The sequence below is a fragment of the Pinus tabuliformis genome, chromosome 7, assembly GCF_031772625.1.
Source record: "Pinus tabuliformis cultivar Carrire ecotype Pingquan chromosome 7, CPIR1, whole genome shotgun sequence".
NCBI classification, from domain to species: domain Eukaryota; kingdom Viridiplantae; phylum Streptophyta; class Pinopsida; order Pinales; family Pinaceae; genus Pinus; species Pinus tabuliformis.
The window spans coordinates 1,937,084,086-1,937,101,406 of record NC_142293.1 but is presented as its reverse complement, the minus strand read 5'-3'; the positions used below and the strand labels follow the sequence as shown (position 1 = coordinate 1,937,101,406).

Genomic DNA, 17,321 nt, shown 5'->3' with positions numbered 1-17,321 from the left:
TCGATAAAGGGAATTGGAAACTTGTTTTTAATTGTTATTTTGTTCAATCCTCTATAATCAATGCATAGCCTGAATGAACCATCCTTCTTCCTTACCAATACCACTGGAGCAGCATACGGACTTTTACTTTTCGAGATGATCCCACACTTTAAAAGGTCTTGGATTAATCTCTCAATTTCCATTTTTTGGTGATGTGGATATCGGTATGGCTTGATGTTGACAGGGTCTGACCCTGCTTTGACTTCTATTGTATGCTCAATTTCCCTATTAGGAGGCATCTTCATAGGTAGGTCTTGAAATACTTTTTCATGCTTCTGAATTAGATCTTGTATCTCTGGTGATTCTTCACTGATCATATTTGCAGATAACATTTCTAATTGGTGACATTGTACTACATAAGCGGGTGCTCCTTTTCGAATCATCTTCATCATCTGAGATGATGATACAATTTGATTCTCTGGTGCTTGGAATCCGTGTAATTTGTACCTCTGACCTCCCCATTTAAATCTTATGAATTGTACTTGATGGTTGGCAGCATAAGTGCCTAGAGTTCGTAGCCATTGGATACCTAAGACTACATCTACTCCTCCTAATGGTACAGTGAAGAACGGAGATTCTAAATTAAAGTCTTGAATCTGCAATTTGACCTTATGGCATTTCCCTACTTTTTCAATCTTCTTACCGTTAGCTACCATCACTTTCATGTTTGGTAAGGGAAATGAAAAAATATTGAGTCTCTTTGTCACGATTGCATCTAAAAAATTGTGGGTGCTACCAGAGTCAATGGGAACCACTACGTTGTTCTTTTTAATATGTCCTTTCAACTTTAAAGTCTAAGGTTGTGATATACCTGTCATAGTTGATAGTGACACTTGCGGAATACTTCCGTCATCTAATTTTGGTGAGAATTTTGGGGCATCTTCTGTTTCTTCTATGTCAGAATCTTCACCGTTTTAATCATTAGTTGCTTCACAATTATATAGGTTCTTTGGTTCTTTTCCTTTAGCACACCTATGTTTGGGGTCCCACTTCTCACCACAGCGTTTGCATTTGCCTTCTTTTATCTTTTGTATTTCCACATTAGATTTTTCACCTTCACGACGATGTGGTGGAACATATTTTGTATTGTTTGAGTCCACAGACTGGGGTACTCTTCGTCTTGAATATACTTTTTCCGATTTTGACCAAAATATTTGTTCAAATTTCTTTTCAGCAGTTTTTGCTTGTTGAATTGAGACTTCTGTGATCCATAATAGTTACAAGAAGAGCTTCGGTGTAAATCACATATAGAAAGACCTTTGTCGACGCGTTTCGAGCCAGCAAGTGTGGCTCATCGTCAGGACAAGTTGAAGACCTAACTTATTTATAAATAAGGTAAATGTAACTAAATAAAATAAATAATAATAATACAAATCAGCAAAGAAATAAATAATAATAATATATATTCGCTAGATAAATAAATAAAAATAAAAATAATAAAAATATATATAAATTAGTTATGAAAGAAATAATAAAGTAAATAACAATAAGAAAATAACAATGATAATAATACTGATATATATCCGTTAATAAATAGATAAATTACCAATACTAACAATATATAAAAATTAGTTATGACAAAAAAATAAAATAATAATAATAATATATATTCCTTAATAAATAAATAAAATTAGTATATAATAAAATAATAATAATATATAAAACTTATTATTATTTTATTATATACTAATTTCATGAAGGTCAAGTTCTACTTGTAAATGAGCTTTAAGTCCGGAGATGTAGGATTGAACTAGACGAGACTCTGATAACCCAGGTACTCGTGTCACTAAGGTTTCCCATTCTTGAGTGTACTCATCCACACTTCCTTTTTGTCATAATTTGATGAGTGATGAAAAAAACTCTTCTTCCCTTACACCTTGGAATCTTTTAAAGAATGCATCTTTAAATTTCCTCCAACTGATGGCAATTGTCGTCTTCTTCCACCACATATACCAATTATATGCTTCTCCTTCCATTTTCATGGATGCGTGCCTAAGCCTTTCGTCATCATCGTTGATGTCATAAATCTCGAAGTATTCTTCTGCTTTATTTATCCATGCAACACTGTATTTTTCGTTTCCATCAAATTTAGGCATCTCGACTTTTGCCCTTTTTTGATATGTTGCTAATGGTTGAGCGAAAAAAGGATGTTGATTGGTAAATGTATCCCAGAGTTGCTTATTTGAAAAAGTCGCTTTACTATTTTCTTGGTGGGGCGTTGCTGATTTTTTTGGGGATTCAACTTTTTCTTGAGAGTCTGTTGATTTTGTTGAGTCTGATGAGTTGTGCTCTTGATTTCCTTCATCTTCTTGTAGTAGTTGTTCGGGTATAATATTCATCTTTTTACACACGAGGTTCAACAATGTTAAGGTCTCGTTTTGATTCACTTCTGATTGGATATGGCGCTGCTCCATCTGTATTTCTATTCGATTTGTCGTATCCTGAAGCCTCTTCATATCGTCAGCGTGCCCATTAAACTTGTTCTGGAAATCAGTTAATTTTTTATTGACCTCATCGGTGTGGCTAGTAACCTTATTCTCCACTTCAATCAATCTTTTATTGAAATCGACCATTGACATTGTCAACATTGAACCATTCCATTGATGCATGTTTTCCGTGGTTTTTTCTATCTGCTGTAAATGTCCTTCATCCACCCATTTTTTTTTTTGAACGATGTATATTTATCGAGAATGATGATGATTGTGCCATGAGTTTCTCATGCGCCTCTAGAGAAGAGGTGGGGAGACATAGAGTTGTAGTTGAGAGGACTACATGCAGGGGCAGGATCCTTGAGGGGCCCAAACTCTTGGATCATATCCGGCTACAGGATCCTTTAACGACAGTAGCATGATGATAGGTCTCGGGTGGAGCAAGGTGTGATGGAGCGACAAGGCAAGTCTAGAGTGCAGAAGTCTGTAGCAGGGTAGTAGAGGTTGTAGCAGTGCAAGAGGCACAAAGGTGTTTGCAGCAGCAGAGGGAGCACAGGATAGTAGCAAAGATAGCTTCAACATCACGAGGCTTCCAGGCTGACCAGGATGTCAGTGTTTGGGTGAAGTCAGTTACTTACTTCTTGGTAACTGAGTTGCAGTGTAGTAGTTAGTAGTGGAAGTGCTATGGGCAACATGAGGCAACATTTTGAGAGGGAGCTACAACAAAAATGTAGCAGTGGCAGTGGCAGTTTCATGGGCAGCAGTACAGGAAGTAGTAGTGCAGTGGATGTGGGGCAGCAGGCCAAGCATCAACACAGAGGACCGATGCGGAAGATCAGTGTGATGCTTCTATGGTGAAGCATTGCTAGAGCACATTCCTCGCTAAGAGGGAGTGTTGATTTTGGGTAGCATCGGATGTGCTCTAGCCATAAAATATGGTGGAGAGGCTAAGGCACATGAGATATCCAAGACCTAGAAATCGTTTGGAGAAATTCCACCTGGATGAAGAGATATTGAAATAATTAATACTTTTAATGGGTTTCCTAAGTCTAAACTTAGGAGAATTCAAATATTAATGTGTATTAATATAATATGGGTGATAAAGTTCTAAATAACGAGGATCAAGCCAAATCTAATCTTAGCCTTTGATTAGGGACTTAATCACGGCCGTTGAATCGTCAATAGGAAAAGGATAAGAGGAGGCTTGAGGGTCAGTTGGAGATACACCAAGAGAGATCAATAATTCGATTTTATGGGGCTGGGTTTGCTAAGGAAATCGAGTTAGAGATCAGTCGCAATGAGGGGCAGTTCAATGAGGGATTTCGATCCAAGGTTGAACAATACATATCAGAGAGGCAACAAAGGGCCTTAGAGGCAGCGTAGAGCCTAGGAGGGCTTACACAGAGGCTAAGGAGGCCAGCGTAGAGGATGCAAAAGCTCCAAGGTTGAAGAATACATATCAAAGAGGCAACAAAGGGCCTACGAGGCAGCGTAGAGCCTAGAAGGGCTAACGCAGAGGCTAAGGAGGCCAACACAGAGGACGCAGAAGCCGTAGAGGCAGATGCAGAGGCTGACAGAAAAAGCCACAGAAGATGACGCAGAAGGTTGTAGAGGCTGACGCTGTGCTAAAGAGGCCGCGCTGAGGAGATTTTGTGGGACAGACTGAGAACAGATTAGTCGAGAGAGGGTGATGCAGTTCTAGAGGAGTGCTTGGAGTAGCTTTTGCTGTCCAACACAAGGAACAATCAGAGTCACTGTGGGGTTGATACACCGGGTGCTAATTTGACGGAATATCTATTTCCGGAGAGAGGTACTACTGCCAAGGATATGCTCTGAAGGGTGAGCCATTTCTGGCACCCTAGTTGTATTCATAAATCTGCTTAATAATAAAACTTTCATAAATGCTGCACCGGTTTTCCCGCATTGGGTTTTTCCGGGGATGATTGTCCAAAAATAACGGTGTCCCTTGTGTCGTCTCAGTTGATTTCAGTTGTTGATCTGTATATTTGTGAAGGCTGCAATTGTGTTTACTTCGATGTTTATGTTATTGAATAACTTGTTAATGTAAAGAACAAGTAGGAGATAGTAAACTAGATATTGCAGTAGGAGTTTCTGATGTGTTAGATTCAGAAATTTTCACACTTGGCTGTCTTCTATTGCATTTGAATTACTGTTCTATCTACAATTGCTTTTTGTCATTGGAAGATTGAATTTATTGAAAAAGTGATTGCTAATTGAAAAAGAATTGGAATAAGTGATTGTGCTAAGCATGGAACAATGGAAAATTAACAAAAATATGAACAAAATGATGCAGTGATACAACAATAAATTCAAGATCGTAAAAAAAATTTGACAATGAATGATTAGAGAAAGATGAAGAAATTTCATGCCTAAGGAATCATGATCAAAGCCTGATCACACAAATTAAGAAGTTAAAAAATGAGAAAATGACATAACAGAAAAAAAAAAGTCATAACAAAGGAACATTTACCAATTTAGTTGGATCAGGGGGTAAAAATAGAAACCATGGATAAAGAAGCACTCTTAGATTCAATCTAGGTGGAAAAATCAATTGTCACCTAGGGGGATAACCCTTTATGAAGAATCTGGAATTCATGTGCATATGGTGCTACACAAGGAAGGGAGACACATGTGGGTCGGATAGGGGCGATACAGTCGCACGGTTTCTTGTTGCTATGGCTAGATTACTTCTTCTAAGAGAGGATTGGACTCTTCTGTAGCTAGAGGGAGATCACTAGTCCAGGCCATTGAAGAAGAGGATCATGTGAATGTAAGGGGAACTCGTTCTCTGGAACATTCTCCACTGGGGTATTTACCTTTGAATTCTGTAGATCTAATTTTCTCTGGTCTAAATGTTGTGTTGCCATTGACTGCAAAATTTGAAGGGGTGGCAGACCCAAATCATAATTTGCAATAGAATGATTGGCTTTATATTTAAAAAAATACCAGATTCTCCAATTGCATAGAGTGATTTGGTTGCTAGTTTGTCTGTGGATGCTGAGACCCAGATGGTTGAGGCAACTCAGAATGTGCCAATTGAGAGCATTTTGAAGGAACTAGCAATACTAAATAGTCATATACAATGTGGACGGGGTGGAGTACGTAGAGGCTAGGGTAAGGGTAAGGAAAGTTTTAATTGGTTTTTTAATGACTCAGAATAATGCTGTGCCTTTTGAAAAGGCCTCTTTGTTGCAGTGGTGGTAGTTGTGGGGGTTTGCTATTGCAAACCTTGAGCTAGTTGAAAGTCCTTGGGTGAAAGGGATATTGATTTTTTTTCTGTCCGGTAACAAGCAGTAATTGAAAGAGAATCAAATCCTGGAGCATCCTGGGATGATTCCATCTAATGTATATGGTTCCATCTAGCAACTTTTCTCTTTTGTCAATGATTGTACATCTATGCATTAACGCATGACTCAAATACATGGGATAGCACAAATACTCTCTCTCTCTCTCCTTCCCTCCCTCTCTACATATATAGTGATGAACTTAAGAAGACATTCCAAGTCTTCCCTCTTATACACTAGATTTTAATAAGATATTCTGTTGCTAATGGAAGAAAAGCAGAGTTGCTACTCATAAGTGATTTTCATTTATATTTGTAAATTTCCAATATAGTCATGTTCAAATTGCAATGCTAAACCTGCTTCTATATTTGGATGTTATTCTCGGAAACCAGGAAGCAGCTACTTATTCTCGGACTTGGAGAGGGCATGTGAAGAACCTGTTGGGTTATGCATGTTCTGTCTATTGTGTGTACAAAATGCTGAAGGTATGTCGTGTGTATTTTCCAAAAGTTACTTGTGCTGGGCACAGTTTATGCTGTGACCTTCTATTAATCATAAATTATAGAAAATTTTGAAAGCTCTTTATAAGATATTACTTGAGAACTAACATGGAAAAATAGACTGTTGTTAGAGTTCAAAATTCATTCCCACTTCTGCTCCATATCAAACTACTGAATGACTTTTAAAATGACTTGAAGGATTTCTGACTTGGTCGTTGTCAAACTAATTAACTAGTTACTGGCATTACTTGGCAAATTCAACAATATCAAGTAGGGGATAGCATGATAATGAAGGAAAGTAAGGGAAGTTTGTTAAATTAAGATTAGAATAGGTAGATACCAGAGATCTAAGGACACTGGAATAAACTATAAATCTGAAATATTTAACAATGTGGATAGGTGGTTTCAATTTGTGTTGTCAAGAATCTTTGTTTCAATTTTTTCTTTTTGTAATTTATATATTGCAAAATACATCTTATATTTACAAAAGTGAAAATGGAGGTGGAAGGGTGTATACGATGGACTTCAAATTTTTTAGCGACTATTTTTGGAGATTTTTGTCAAGTGACATTTGCCTTAAGGGCTGTGGAACTAGGGTTTTCGGATCTGTTTTTTGTCTACAAGCGCTCCAGAGATTATTGTCTAGAGGCATTTCCTTCAGTTTTGTGGATCTAGATTTTCTTCATCATCTGTTATTGTTTTAACCCTTCTTCACAACTCATTTTAGTTATATTATTCCAAAATTATTGTTTAGTGGCATCATATGTTATGGTGTGGAACTAGGGAGTAATTGGATTTGTTAGGATATTTAGACACTTAGGAATTAGTTAAGTTCAACTTGGTCTAATGTGTCTATTAGGTAAAAGTGTGTTTCCTTAGTATGCATTGTAATCCGACTGTCACCATATGTTTTAGACATAGAGTGATTCAATGGCTGATATTCTGCTCGATATTAATGGCTATTGATTTGTGGCTTAACACCAATTGGTCCATGATCTCTATTTAAAGCAATGTTATCAGAACCGAACCAGTGATCAAACTGGAAAACCTTGTGGACTGGGAACCGGTAAAAAACTGGACCAAAAAACCGGTTTACCAAAAACACATAAAATATTCATATTTTAAAGAAAAACATATATATTAATGTGCATCCATATGAATCCAAACCATTTATACGCAAATATGCAAAATTTCTCATTTATATAGCAAGTAATAGTGCATATAACCAAAATAGCACTTAGTGCAAAACATCGCTGAACCAAAAAACATCAAGAAGTAGGCTCTAAAAGGCATCTATAGTCCAAAATAACATGATAGTATGATACTATAGTCTACAATACTAAAATTGCAACCTACAAGTGTTAATTGCCAATGTCATCATTAGAATCATCATCCTGATCATCCTCCTCATCCTCATTTGAAGAATGAGTAACATCTAAGTCTGCAGTGTGATTACAACTTGATTCCCCTAGCCCTGAAGTTGCTACTTGTGTTTCTGATATATCTGCCTCTACAACCTGTGGAGGTGGGTCCAAGTCCAACCAAGAAAGGTCTTCATTGTTAAACGCTGGTGCTTGACTCTCGACAACCCATTCTAGTGTTGGATCAAAGTCAACCAAGACAATGTTGCTTGATTCCGTGGTTTTGTTCAGCAATTGGTTGCATCTCAACCTAAGGTTGTACTGAACAAAAACCATGTCATTCAACCACTTTTGCTCCGAATGGTTCCTTTTCTTAGTGTGTATACGCTCAAACACACTCCAATTCCGCTCACACCTTGAAGTAGTTCATGTCTGGCTAAATATTCGAATTGCAATTTTTTGCAATTGAGGGAATTACTACCAAATTGTTGCCACCAATAGGCCACAAAACGAGTGGAAGGCAAAGAAGTATTAGCAAATGAATTTGAAAGTTGAAATTTGGACTCAACAATTGCAAATTGAAATGAGTAAATAATAATTTGCAAATCTTGACTGTTGTTACCTGGGGGAATCTTTTCTCTATTTCTTACAACCATAGAAATTCCAAAGGTATCGACATTCTCACAAAAATTCAAGGGCTTGTTATGAATCTAAACTTGAGTTTTGGAATCTGGGACCATGCGCTCAATGCATTTATACAATCCCCCTAATACCTCCCCATTGGCCTCAAAATTTGTAGTGTAATGGTACCTTCAAAATTCAAAAAAAAAATATTCATCAAGTCAACCAATTTCGAATATTTTGTAATTAGTAATGAATGACAAAAATTAAAAGTTAAAACTTATAAGAAATGAGCATTGAAATCCGAAAACACATACCTTGGATTTAAATAATAGCCAACTGCTTGTAAAGGTCTATGGAGTTGTTTGTTCCATCTTTCATCTATGATTCTCCATAGAAGAATGTACCTTTTCCTTTTATCCCCTTAAGCCACCTTTATTTGTGTTGAGAAATCTAGGGCATCATGAATTAGGTGATTTCTCTTGATTAGTAACTGCTTGTGATTGAATTTTATTTCATTAGATTAGGATCTTCTAGTTGCTTAAGTTATTAGTGTTCTTCATCAAACAGTTACCAATGCATAAACATAAATAGACAAGAGACAGAATGTAGGCTATCAGCCAGGGCCAAAACCTCTCACTTCTTTGAGAGGAAAACCCGCACAAATTCTTCTTATAGAGATTCCAATTGACGAATACCAAGACCAAGACCCTTGACCTAGTTGCCACTCCAAGACCAAGACACAAATTCTCTTGACTGTCTTTTGCTCTTTTCCTCTTCTCGACTCATCTTCCCTTTCGATCTTCTTAGCACTGAAACATTGTCACTACTGAGATCTAATCATCATCACCGAGATCATCTTACCTTGACCACTCTGTGATCTTGTACTGTGACACTGAGACTTTCCCTCCGAACTGCTATTCATGTGGTTAGCCCTTAAACTTCTTCGCTATTCCTTCATCACCTATCCGTACTTCCTTTTGTACTTAGTCACTGCAACTGTGTTCCGAATTCCTTGACCTTCAGAGATTCGAACTTTTGTGATTTGAATTTATCACTGGCACAGTCCACTCGAAAATCTCAGAGATGTATTTGAACTTCACTCCCCTTTGTCACCCAAAATATCAGAGAGATCCAAATTCGCTTCACTGCTTGACATCCAAACTTCTTCACTGTGGAGATCCGAACTGTATACTGTGACTACCCATCCAAATTCCGAGTGAGATCCGAATTTCTAAATTGTGGTTATGCGAAGACTCTACATGCCTATTTATAGTGGTTGTCCTATAAATAAGTCGACTTGTCTTTATGAAGGGTTGTGTCTCCAAATAGGTGAGCCGATATGTGCCATTTACTTCATTTGGAGGCTGACTTGAAGAGGAGGACTTGTGCTTGTCGTTGGAGGGCTTCTAGACACTTTTATAGACTCATATACATTGTTAGATCCCCAAGAAGGTTTCTTCATACATGACATTGACTCTTTGACTTTAATGAAAAATCCTAAGGTCAATGGGAGCCATCTAAATAAAATCTCTTGCTCATGAAACCCATGAAGCAAGAATTACAAAATAATTTTATTTTATTCTTTACATCATTTACAAAAGTCACAATTATATGTCATTGGGGATTTACAAAAGTTACACTTTTCAACACTCCCTCTTAACGAGGGAGGTTTTGATAATGGTACTTGGTCATTCTTCATTTGAAGAATTTCTCATAAGAAGAATCAGATTGGTAACCCATTTGTATAGCATCATATCAACCAACATTGTTTTATAACAAGGCCTTGACTAACAACTCTATCTCTCCACAAGATCTGAGTTCAAGGTTGGCGAGAATAATGATTTATAAACACTCTCATCATTGTCTCTCTCCAAACATACCCCACCCGGGTTCTCAGGGTGTGTTTCATGAGGACTATTCTTATCTTGGACTCCTTAGCCCTCAAAGAATATCGGTCCTCCATGACTCCTCTTATTTTGGATGCCCTATCTCATCCTCAAAGAGTATCAGATGCCAAATGATTACCCAATCCTATATTCTGTCTTCCCAAGTGAGGACAAGAATAATGTGTCTATCTCTCCCTCTCAATTAGGGAGGACACATCTATTCGTAAGAAGGAATGTACCCATTCCTACAGAAGGAATGTATCTAAGCTCTCTCTTGGCTTAGGAATTTTCAAGTTTCTTCCAAGTGAGAAACTTGTTTCCAGGCTTTTGCTTAAGTAGGGACCTACAACAACTCTTTAGGTGGAGGTGATGGGACAACCAGCTTCTTGAAGAACTCCTTCCTTTGATGTCATGAATTTCTTTGTCATAGAGTCTTCATCTTTTGGGGACTTCTTCATAGGGCACATACCATCCATCACTTTCATCCATGAGTCAGTGATGTCACCATTGCTCTCATGCTTTCTTCTTTGCAAGGGTCTTGCATCCTTCTACATGGTTCTCTTAGAAGACATCCACAGTTCTTCCCTTTGGTAGCCCTGCATAAGCCATCTAGATACTTGCTCAAAATAAGAAATGAACACTTAAATCAGACTTACATTTGTGATGGTCTTTCATCATGACATCTTCCTGCAGGTATCAACATCCTGCATACATGTTGACACATCTCCCGAAGATATCGATTGTCAAGGGTCTCCATCTTTTTCTGACTTCCATTATGGTCTTTATATCTTTTTGGGAAATTTCTTAGTCAAATCTTATTGGTCTTTCAGATGTTGATTTCCTTTAGCATGGTTGCAAATCTCACAATCTCTTCCTTCCTTTCTTCGCACATTTCATTCCCAGGAGCTTCCATTCAAAGTTCCTCATTTGTAGTCAACCACCTCATACTTCATATGAGGACATCTAGTTGGCCCCATGCCTTTCGGCAACCTTTCATAGAAGGAGATTCCTTTCCTTTGATCATGCTTCTCAAGATCGAGTAGTGATCCATGTTACCTCCAACCATACAACATGAATTTATAATATTGAATACAAGCATACATACCACATTTACCTTTTAGGTTATTTAGGCTTCTTTCAACAACTTCCTTGATTGAAAAGAGCTTCAACCCCTTGATCTGCTTCATCTCTTATGTCATCATACCATCATCCCATGAATTCCAAAAGTTGGAGTACCTGATGAAACACTTGCTTCCTCTCGAGATTGGTGAACCTTCCAATGAAGATTCCATCAGAGAATTCTGAGGATCTTGCATATCCCCATTCAGTAGATGTTTCCTTTTGATGTATGATGAGCTTGGACTTGGAGGACTTCTTCCTTTCCTTAAGTTTCAATGAGGTTCTCAAGAGCTATATCCTTCATATTTGATTGCCATAGATTTTCTTCCAGCTGTCCTTCATGTTTACGTATGGTGATGTCATGAGCTCTTGCTTCTAATGCATTTCCTCTTTCAACTTCCTCCACTTCTTCGGGAAATGGACTTCTTCTCTATCTTCCTTGTTACTGCCCTTTTTGCACTTAGGACAATTGTCAATTTTGGTATGTTCTATGCTTAAGAGCAATTTACTTCAATTTCTTATTAGCCCAATATCAATTTCTAGTTTACCAATCACATCAGCATGATAGTAAAATGCAAATAGAACATAAACATAAACAATCGAAGACAAGAGGACACCAGATGTGGCTCTAGCCAGGGACAAACACTAATGTGGGGAAACCCTTTATCAATTCTTCTTATAATCTTCAATAGTTCAACAGAGAGAGAGTGATAGTACAAATATACAAAACTTATATTTTATGACAACAACAACAAACCCTAACCAGCGAAGTCAAAGCTGGTTAAACATGTCAGATTTGACCTCCAATCTAGCTTGGTCAAAGCTCAGTCAACTCGGCCTCCAACAACAAGAAGAATAAACTGAAAACAGTTTGAAAATCCCAGTCAAACTTTGGTCAACTACAGTCAAGCCTGCGACCAGTGCTAGCACAGTCAACGCTGGTCATCGCAGGGTCAAGGACGCTGTCCAAAACTGTGGCCTGCCAAGGAGAGGTAGCCTAACCCAATCCTCACTCAAAGAAGAGTCAACGTTGGTCAACGCTGTCCAAATAGCCTTTCTGCAGCTTCGGTCAAACTCGGTCAACCCAGCCCTAAACAGAAAACAGTTTCCTTCCTTTCGCACGTGTGAGAGAAGCTACTCCAGATATGCGTACCCAAACAAGAGAGGAGAGAGAAGGATGTGAGGATGAGATGGTGAAATAATGCCATGATGTCTCCTTTTATATGCAACGTTGAGGTTAAGTTGGGGGTGAAAATGATTGTTTTGCTTGTTGGCCGACCTTGACAAATTGTCAAGAATATAAATAAATTCATATCTCCATATATACATGTCAGAATCGGATGATCTTTAGATCAATCCTACACCTCTCGGAGAGAGGAATCCAAGAAAAATATCAGTTGCCATAAATAAGGTGACCCATATGGAGTTTGGCCCTAGTTTCCAATTCCAACACTCCCTCTCAACTAGGGAGAACTCCATCTGCTAATCCATCTGTCAGTCGGTACTATCTCTGCCATCAATGCACTGCTCTGCTCTGCTGAACTATGAAGAAGAAGAAGTGATCGAGAATGTATCATACCATTCTCTGCTGACCCAAAGTCAGTCCCAGATAAAATAGAGTGGCTCATACCACTCTTACTGACCTGAAGTTAGTGCCAATAAAGAGAGTGTGTCATACCACTCTTACTGACCCGAAGTCAGTGCCAATTGATCATCAATATCATCCTAGCATAGGGAGTACGGTAGTACACGATGTGTCCATCGGTAGTACTATGGTCCCTATCCTCATTTCCCTACTCATTGGTAAGATGAGAGGTACTTCCCAGGAGTCCCGGACTGCATGGGTAGGATGTCTCAGCAGGAGAACGATGAACCACTCATCTTGCCTAAATGTCGTTGTTGACCTCTACCGGTCAACTACCCATGCAGTACACCCCCTTTTTCTTTGCAAGAAAGGGGCAGCACCTGATCAGCGTGTCCGTGCCATCCAGCAGTCATCAGCAGCTTGATCAATCTAATTGTAAACCAAGTCTGCATGTATTAATTGTAAATAATCTTAGCAGACATGAGTCGTTTATGTGTATTGCCTAGGTGGACCTAACTTTCTAGTGGTAATCTACGTCCCGGAAGGTTTTTCGTCTCACCGATCCATGGATCGGCAGAGTGTTCCTTCAAACCTGACCCCAAAGCCGGGATGGATTTTGTCATTAGAACTTTAGGAGAATCCTAGTGTGTTGATCTGCTAGATTATAGTTGTGTCGCAGAACTGGGTGGTTTATGAGGGTCTGTATTAAGTGGGTTTGTCCCCTTGAAATGTAAATTGTAAAAAGGTCATCATGAAATGTGTCTTGAGGGTTGAAAATGTTTTAAATCCCCTCGTGAGTCCTAAGTCCTAGGTCCTAGGTGATGTTTCCGAAGGCTTAGTTCGATGATCCATTTAAAAAATGAAATAAAATAAAAAATAATAAAAAATTTAAAAAATAATAATAAAATAATAAATAATAAAAAATTTAAAAAATTTAAAAATTTAAAAAATAAAATAAAATAATATTTAAGTGAATAAATCGACGGATGAGATCAAGAGATGTCTTGATCCTCATCAACGGTCGAGATCATTTCTACATGGATCATTCGAACTAGCCGTTGGGATCATTTCCTTTATATAGGGTCTTAAGTGGTCATTTCAGATTCATTCGATCTGTGAGTCTAAGACTGAAGAAGCTCTCTTGTAAATCTGTTTCTGGTTAATAAAGGAAGACTTTGGGGTCCATATCTTGCTGGTGTTACTCTCTTGGAATGTTGTGAGACCATTTCATTTTCTGCATATGTTATTTTCAGCCATTAATATTAGCTTCTTATAGAGTATTGTGAGCACAGGTATCTTGTTCACTTGCTGGGGTTTGGGTGCTGTTAGGATTTCTGAAGTAATGGCAGGTATCTCCATTACTGTTTGAGATCCAGTAGCATTTTTGCCCTCTTTATTGACGGTTGTTTTGAGCTGTGCAGAAAGCATTTTCTGAAGGAATTTTGTGGGCGTTCGGGGAAGTTCTCGGCTGAACCAGCCAACTCCCGCAAGCATTTTTTTGCTGAGCCTAGTTGGATTTGATCCTGGGTCTATCATTCGGTTTATTTTTCTAAGTTTGCAAGAGAGATTTTCTGAAGTTTTTCACAGTGACAATCTGAAATTTCTGTTCTTTAAAATGTTTCCCGTGCTTATTGCTAAATCTGGCTATTAAGGGGCCAAAAATCTGTACATTTATCAACTGTTATAGGGTTTTAATTTTTATTTTATGCAGTTTTTATTAGGGTTTAGGGTTTTTAGTTTAGTTTCTAGCATACTTCATTTTAGGTTCTCTTTTCTTTTGGCAGGTTACAGGTGTAGGTTCTGAAAAATATCTTGGGGTTTCCATGATGCAATCTCAGCAGGTTGTCCACACACAGATCCAACTCTCCCCGTGCCTCCTTATTGCACTCATTTCACTGTTTGCCCTTCACGTTATCCGCAGCAAGCTTTTTTGAAGCTGCAAAGCCATAATCAAATCACCGCGGCCAGAAAATCCAAGATTTTATTTCTGCCCACTGCCATCGTGCATGCAATCCTTTCACAGCCGCTGCTATACGGGCTCCCTCATTTCATCACACAAAAATCTGATCCAAACACGCCTCTGTCGAGGGTACCCGCAGACAAAGACGCTCAGCGTGAGAGGCTTCAAGCAAATAGCATAAAGTTCTGACATAGTAGGCACACTGAGAAAACGTCAGGCAAACAGCGGCTTCAGCGTGGGCAAAATTCATTGATTCACACACTGCATCGAGTATTACGTTTTGGTAACCCATTGATTCACATTCACGCACATCAGACAGTGTAATTTCGATCCACTGATAGCAAACACGTGGTGAGCAACTCATTTCTTGGGACGGACGACGGAACACCTGCAAACTGGTTCATACACGCCGCTACAGCATATCACGATTTGCTCATCGCCGTCAAGTGCGCTCAGGCCTAAGTTTCGATGGGAATGTGTATGAGCAGGCTATGAAAATCATAGGGCAAGCTGAAGGGGCGTACAACGTAAATCCTTTGACGGCTTGAGCGAGTATCTTTGAGCTCGAATCGATCTGGGTCACGCCGGTCGGTCATTCTTCCTGCGATTTTGGGTCTCAACGTGAAGCCGCCTGCGTTCTTGGGGTCTCATCGTAAGTCTCCTTGCGTTGTCGAGGACATACCCACGCGTTTTCCTTTCAATCGCCACGGTCGAGCTCTTGACAAATTTTTTGTTTAATTTTTATGGACCGGGTAAGCACAGTTATGAGCATATTCTAAATGCACCGTTTCTTTTTTTTCGTTTCGATATAGTCGGTCTTTGTTAGAATTATTCGATTTAGGATTTATTACTTTTTGGTTATTAGGATACGATCAAGTGTTTGTAGTTTAGATTTGAGTTTCAGAGTTTTGTATAGTATATAGTTTAGGTTTGTACATTCAGTTTTTTTTTTAAATTTAAAAAAAAAATCAAGTAAAAAAAGAAAAGAAAAGGGGAGGGTAGTGTTTAGTTTTAGTCGTTATTTGTTTTTAGTTAGGGTTTTGATTTTTTAGATCTTAGATTTTAATTTTATTATGTTTAGATCATAGTTTAGTTTAGATTCTAGATTTAAGTTTGGTTCGTTTCCTTTTTTTTTTGCTTTAACAAAAAAAAAAAAATTAGCATAAATTTAGATATTTTTTAGTTTTAGATTTTTTATTTTTTAGATTTTATAAAAAAAAAAAATCGAAAAAATATAAATTTTTTTTTCTGGAAAATTCTCTTCGTCAGATCCAGTCATTTTCGGGATTTATCATCTTTCATGCTGAGATCTAAATTTTCAAGTCGAGATGTGAAATTGATATCTGGTTAATGGTAAGATTCGTGGTATTTTAAGGCATTTATCTCTTCAAAATTTTCAGTTGCCGGATATCGTTTTGGTCATGCGATTTCTTTGATGACAAATGATTGTTGTTCACGGTTTATTTTTCTATCATCTAACAAGTAATAGTTTTAATAACAATCTCTTAAGGCACTGGTTTGCTCAATTAATCAAATCATTTTAGTGCTTATCTTGATCGTGTCTCGTGTCTCCCAACCAACTGGTCGACAGTTGGTCTCATCATCTCTCAGGGACTACCCCCCTTAGCCGCGGGAGACAGGCTTAAACGGAGGGATCGGGGATCAGAGTGACAGCCCCCGGTCTGAGCGTTGTCGTGTCAATCCGCGCGACAACAGTCGCCATGGGGTATCACAGGGGAAGGTTGAACCATTCACCCTGTACACAACAAACCACTAGGGGAAGGTTGAACCACTCACCGTGTACACAACAAACCACTAGGGGAAGGCTGAACCACTAACCCTATGGTTGCTCATCTCTCTAAGAAGTACCCCAAGCCCCCTGGAGCTCCCAGAACTCAATTTGCATATCATACAGGACCCTCATAAGAGGGTCTCTCCACGACTCCTAGTCGTTCTCGGAAAGTCAAGAATTTGACCTTTCCCAAGGGCTTCGTCAGAATGTCGACGACCTGCTCATCAGTCCCAATGTGATGGAGCCTTATTGCTCCTCGTTGTACCATATCCCGAATAAAGTGGTACCTGATATCGATGTGCTTGGAGCGATCGTGAAATACAGGATTCTCTGATAACCGGATCCCACTCTGGTTGTCGCAGAGAATCATGGTCATATCCAGGACATGTCCAAACAAATCACTGAAGAGCTTCCTCAACCAGACAGCTTCACAAGAGGCCATACTCGCAGTTATGTATTTGGTCTCAGTGGTGCTCAAAGCAGCTGACTTCTGCTTCCTACTCATCCAGGATATCGAAGTAGAACCCAAAGAGGAACAACACCCAAAAGTGCTCTTACGATCCACCACACTGGCTGCCCAATCAACATCAGAATAACCATGCATCCTCACATCTCCAACAGTGTATCTCAGTCCATGAGTGATTGTGCCCCAAAGATATCTCAGAAGATTCTTGGCACCAATCCAATGTGAGTGATGAGGCTCAACCATATATTGGCTCAA

General features: G+C 38.7%; 1 protein-coding gene across 3 annotated transcripts in view; it reads left to right on the top strand.

Annotated features, from left to right (window-relative positions):
• The window catches only part of LOC149256230 (GPCR-type G protein COLD1-like), a 402,810-nt gene that overhangs the window by 261,493 nt on the left and 123,996 nt on the right, over positions 1 to 17,321 (top strand). For all 3 annotated transcript variants that reach the window (XR_016267270.1, XM_089460701.1, XM_089460700.1), the window contains one exon: positions 6,166 to 6,258. Coding sequence is in view for 2 of the 3 variants with exons in the window: in XM_089460701.1 (XP_089316827.1) it covers positions 6,166 to 6,258 (93 nt within the window). In the remaining variant the exon portion in view is untranslated. The remainder of the gene's footprint in view (positions 1 to 6,165; positions 6,259 to 17,321) is intronic.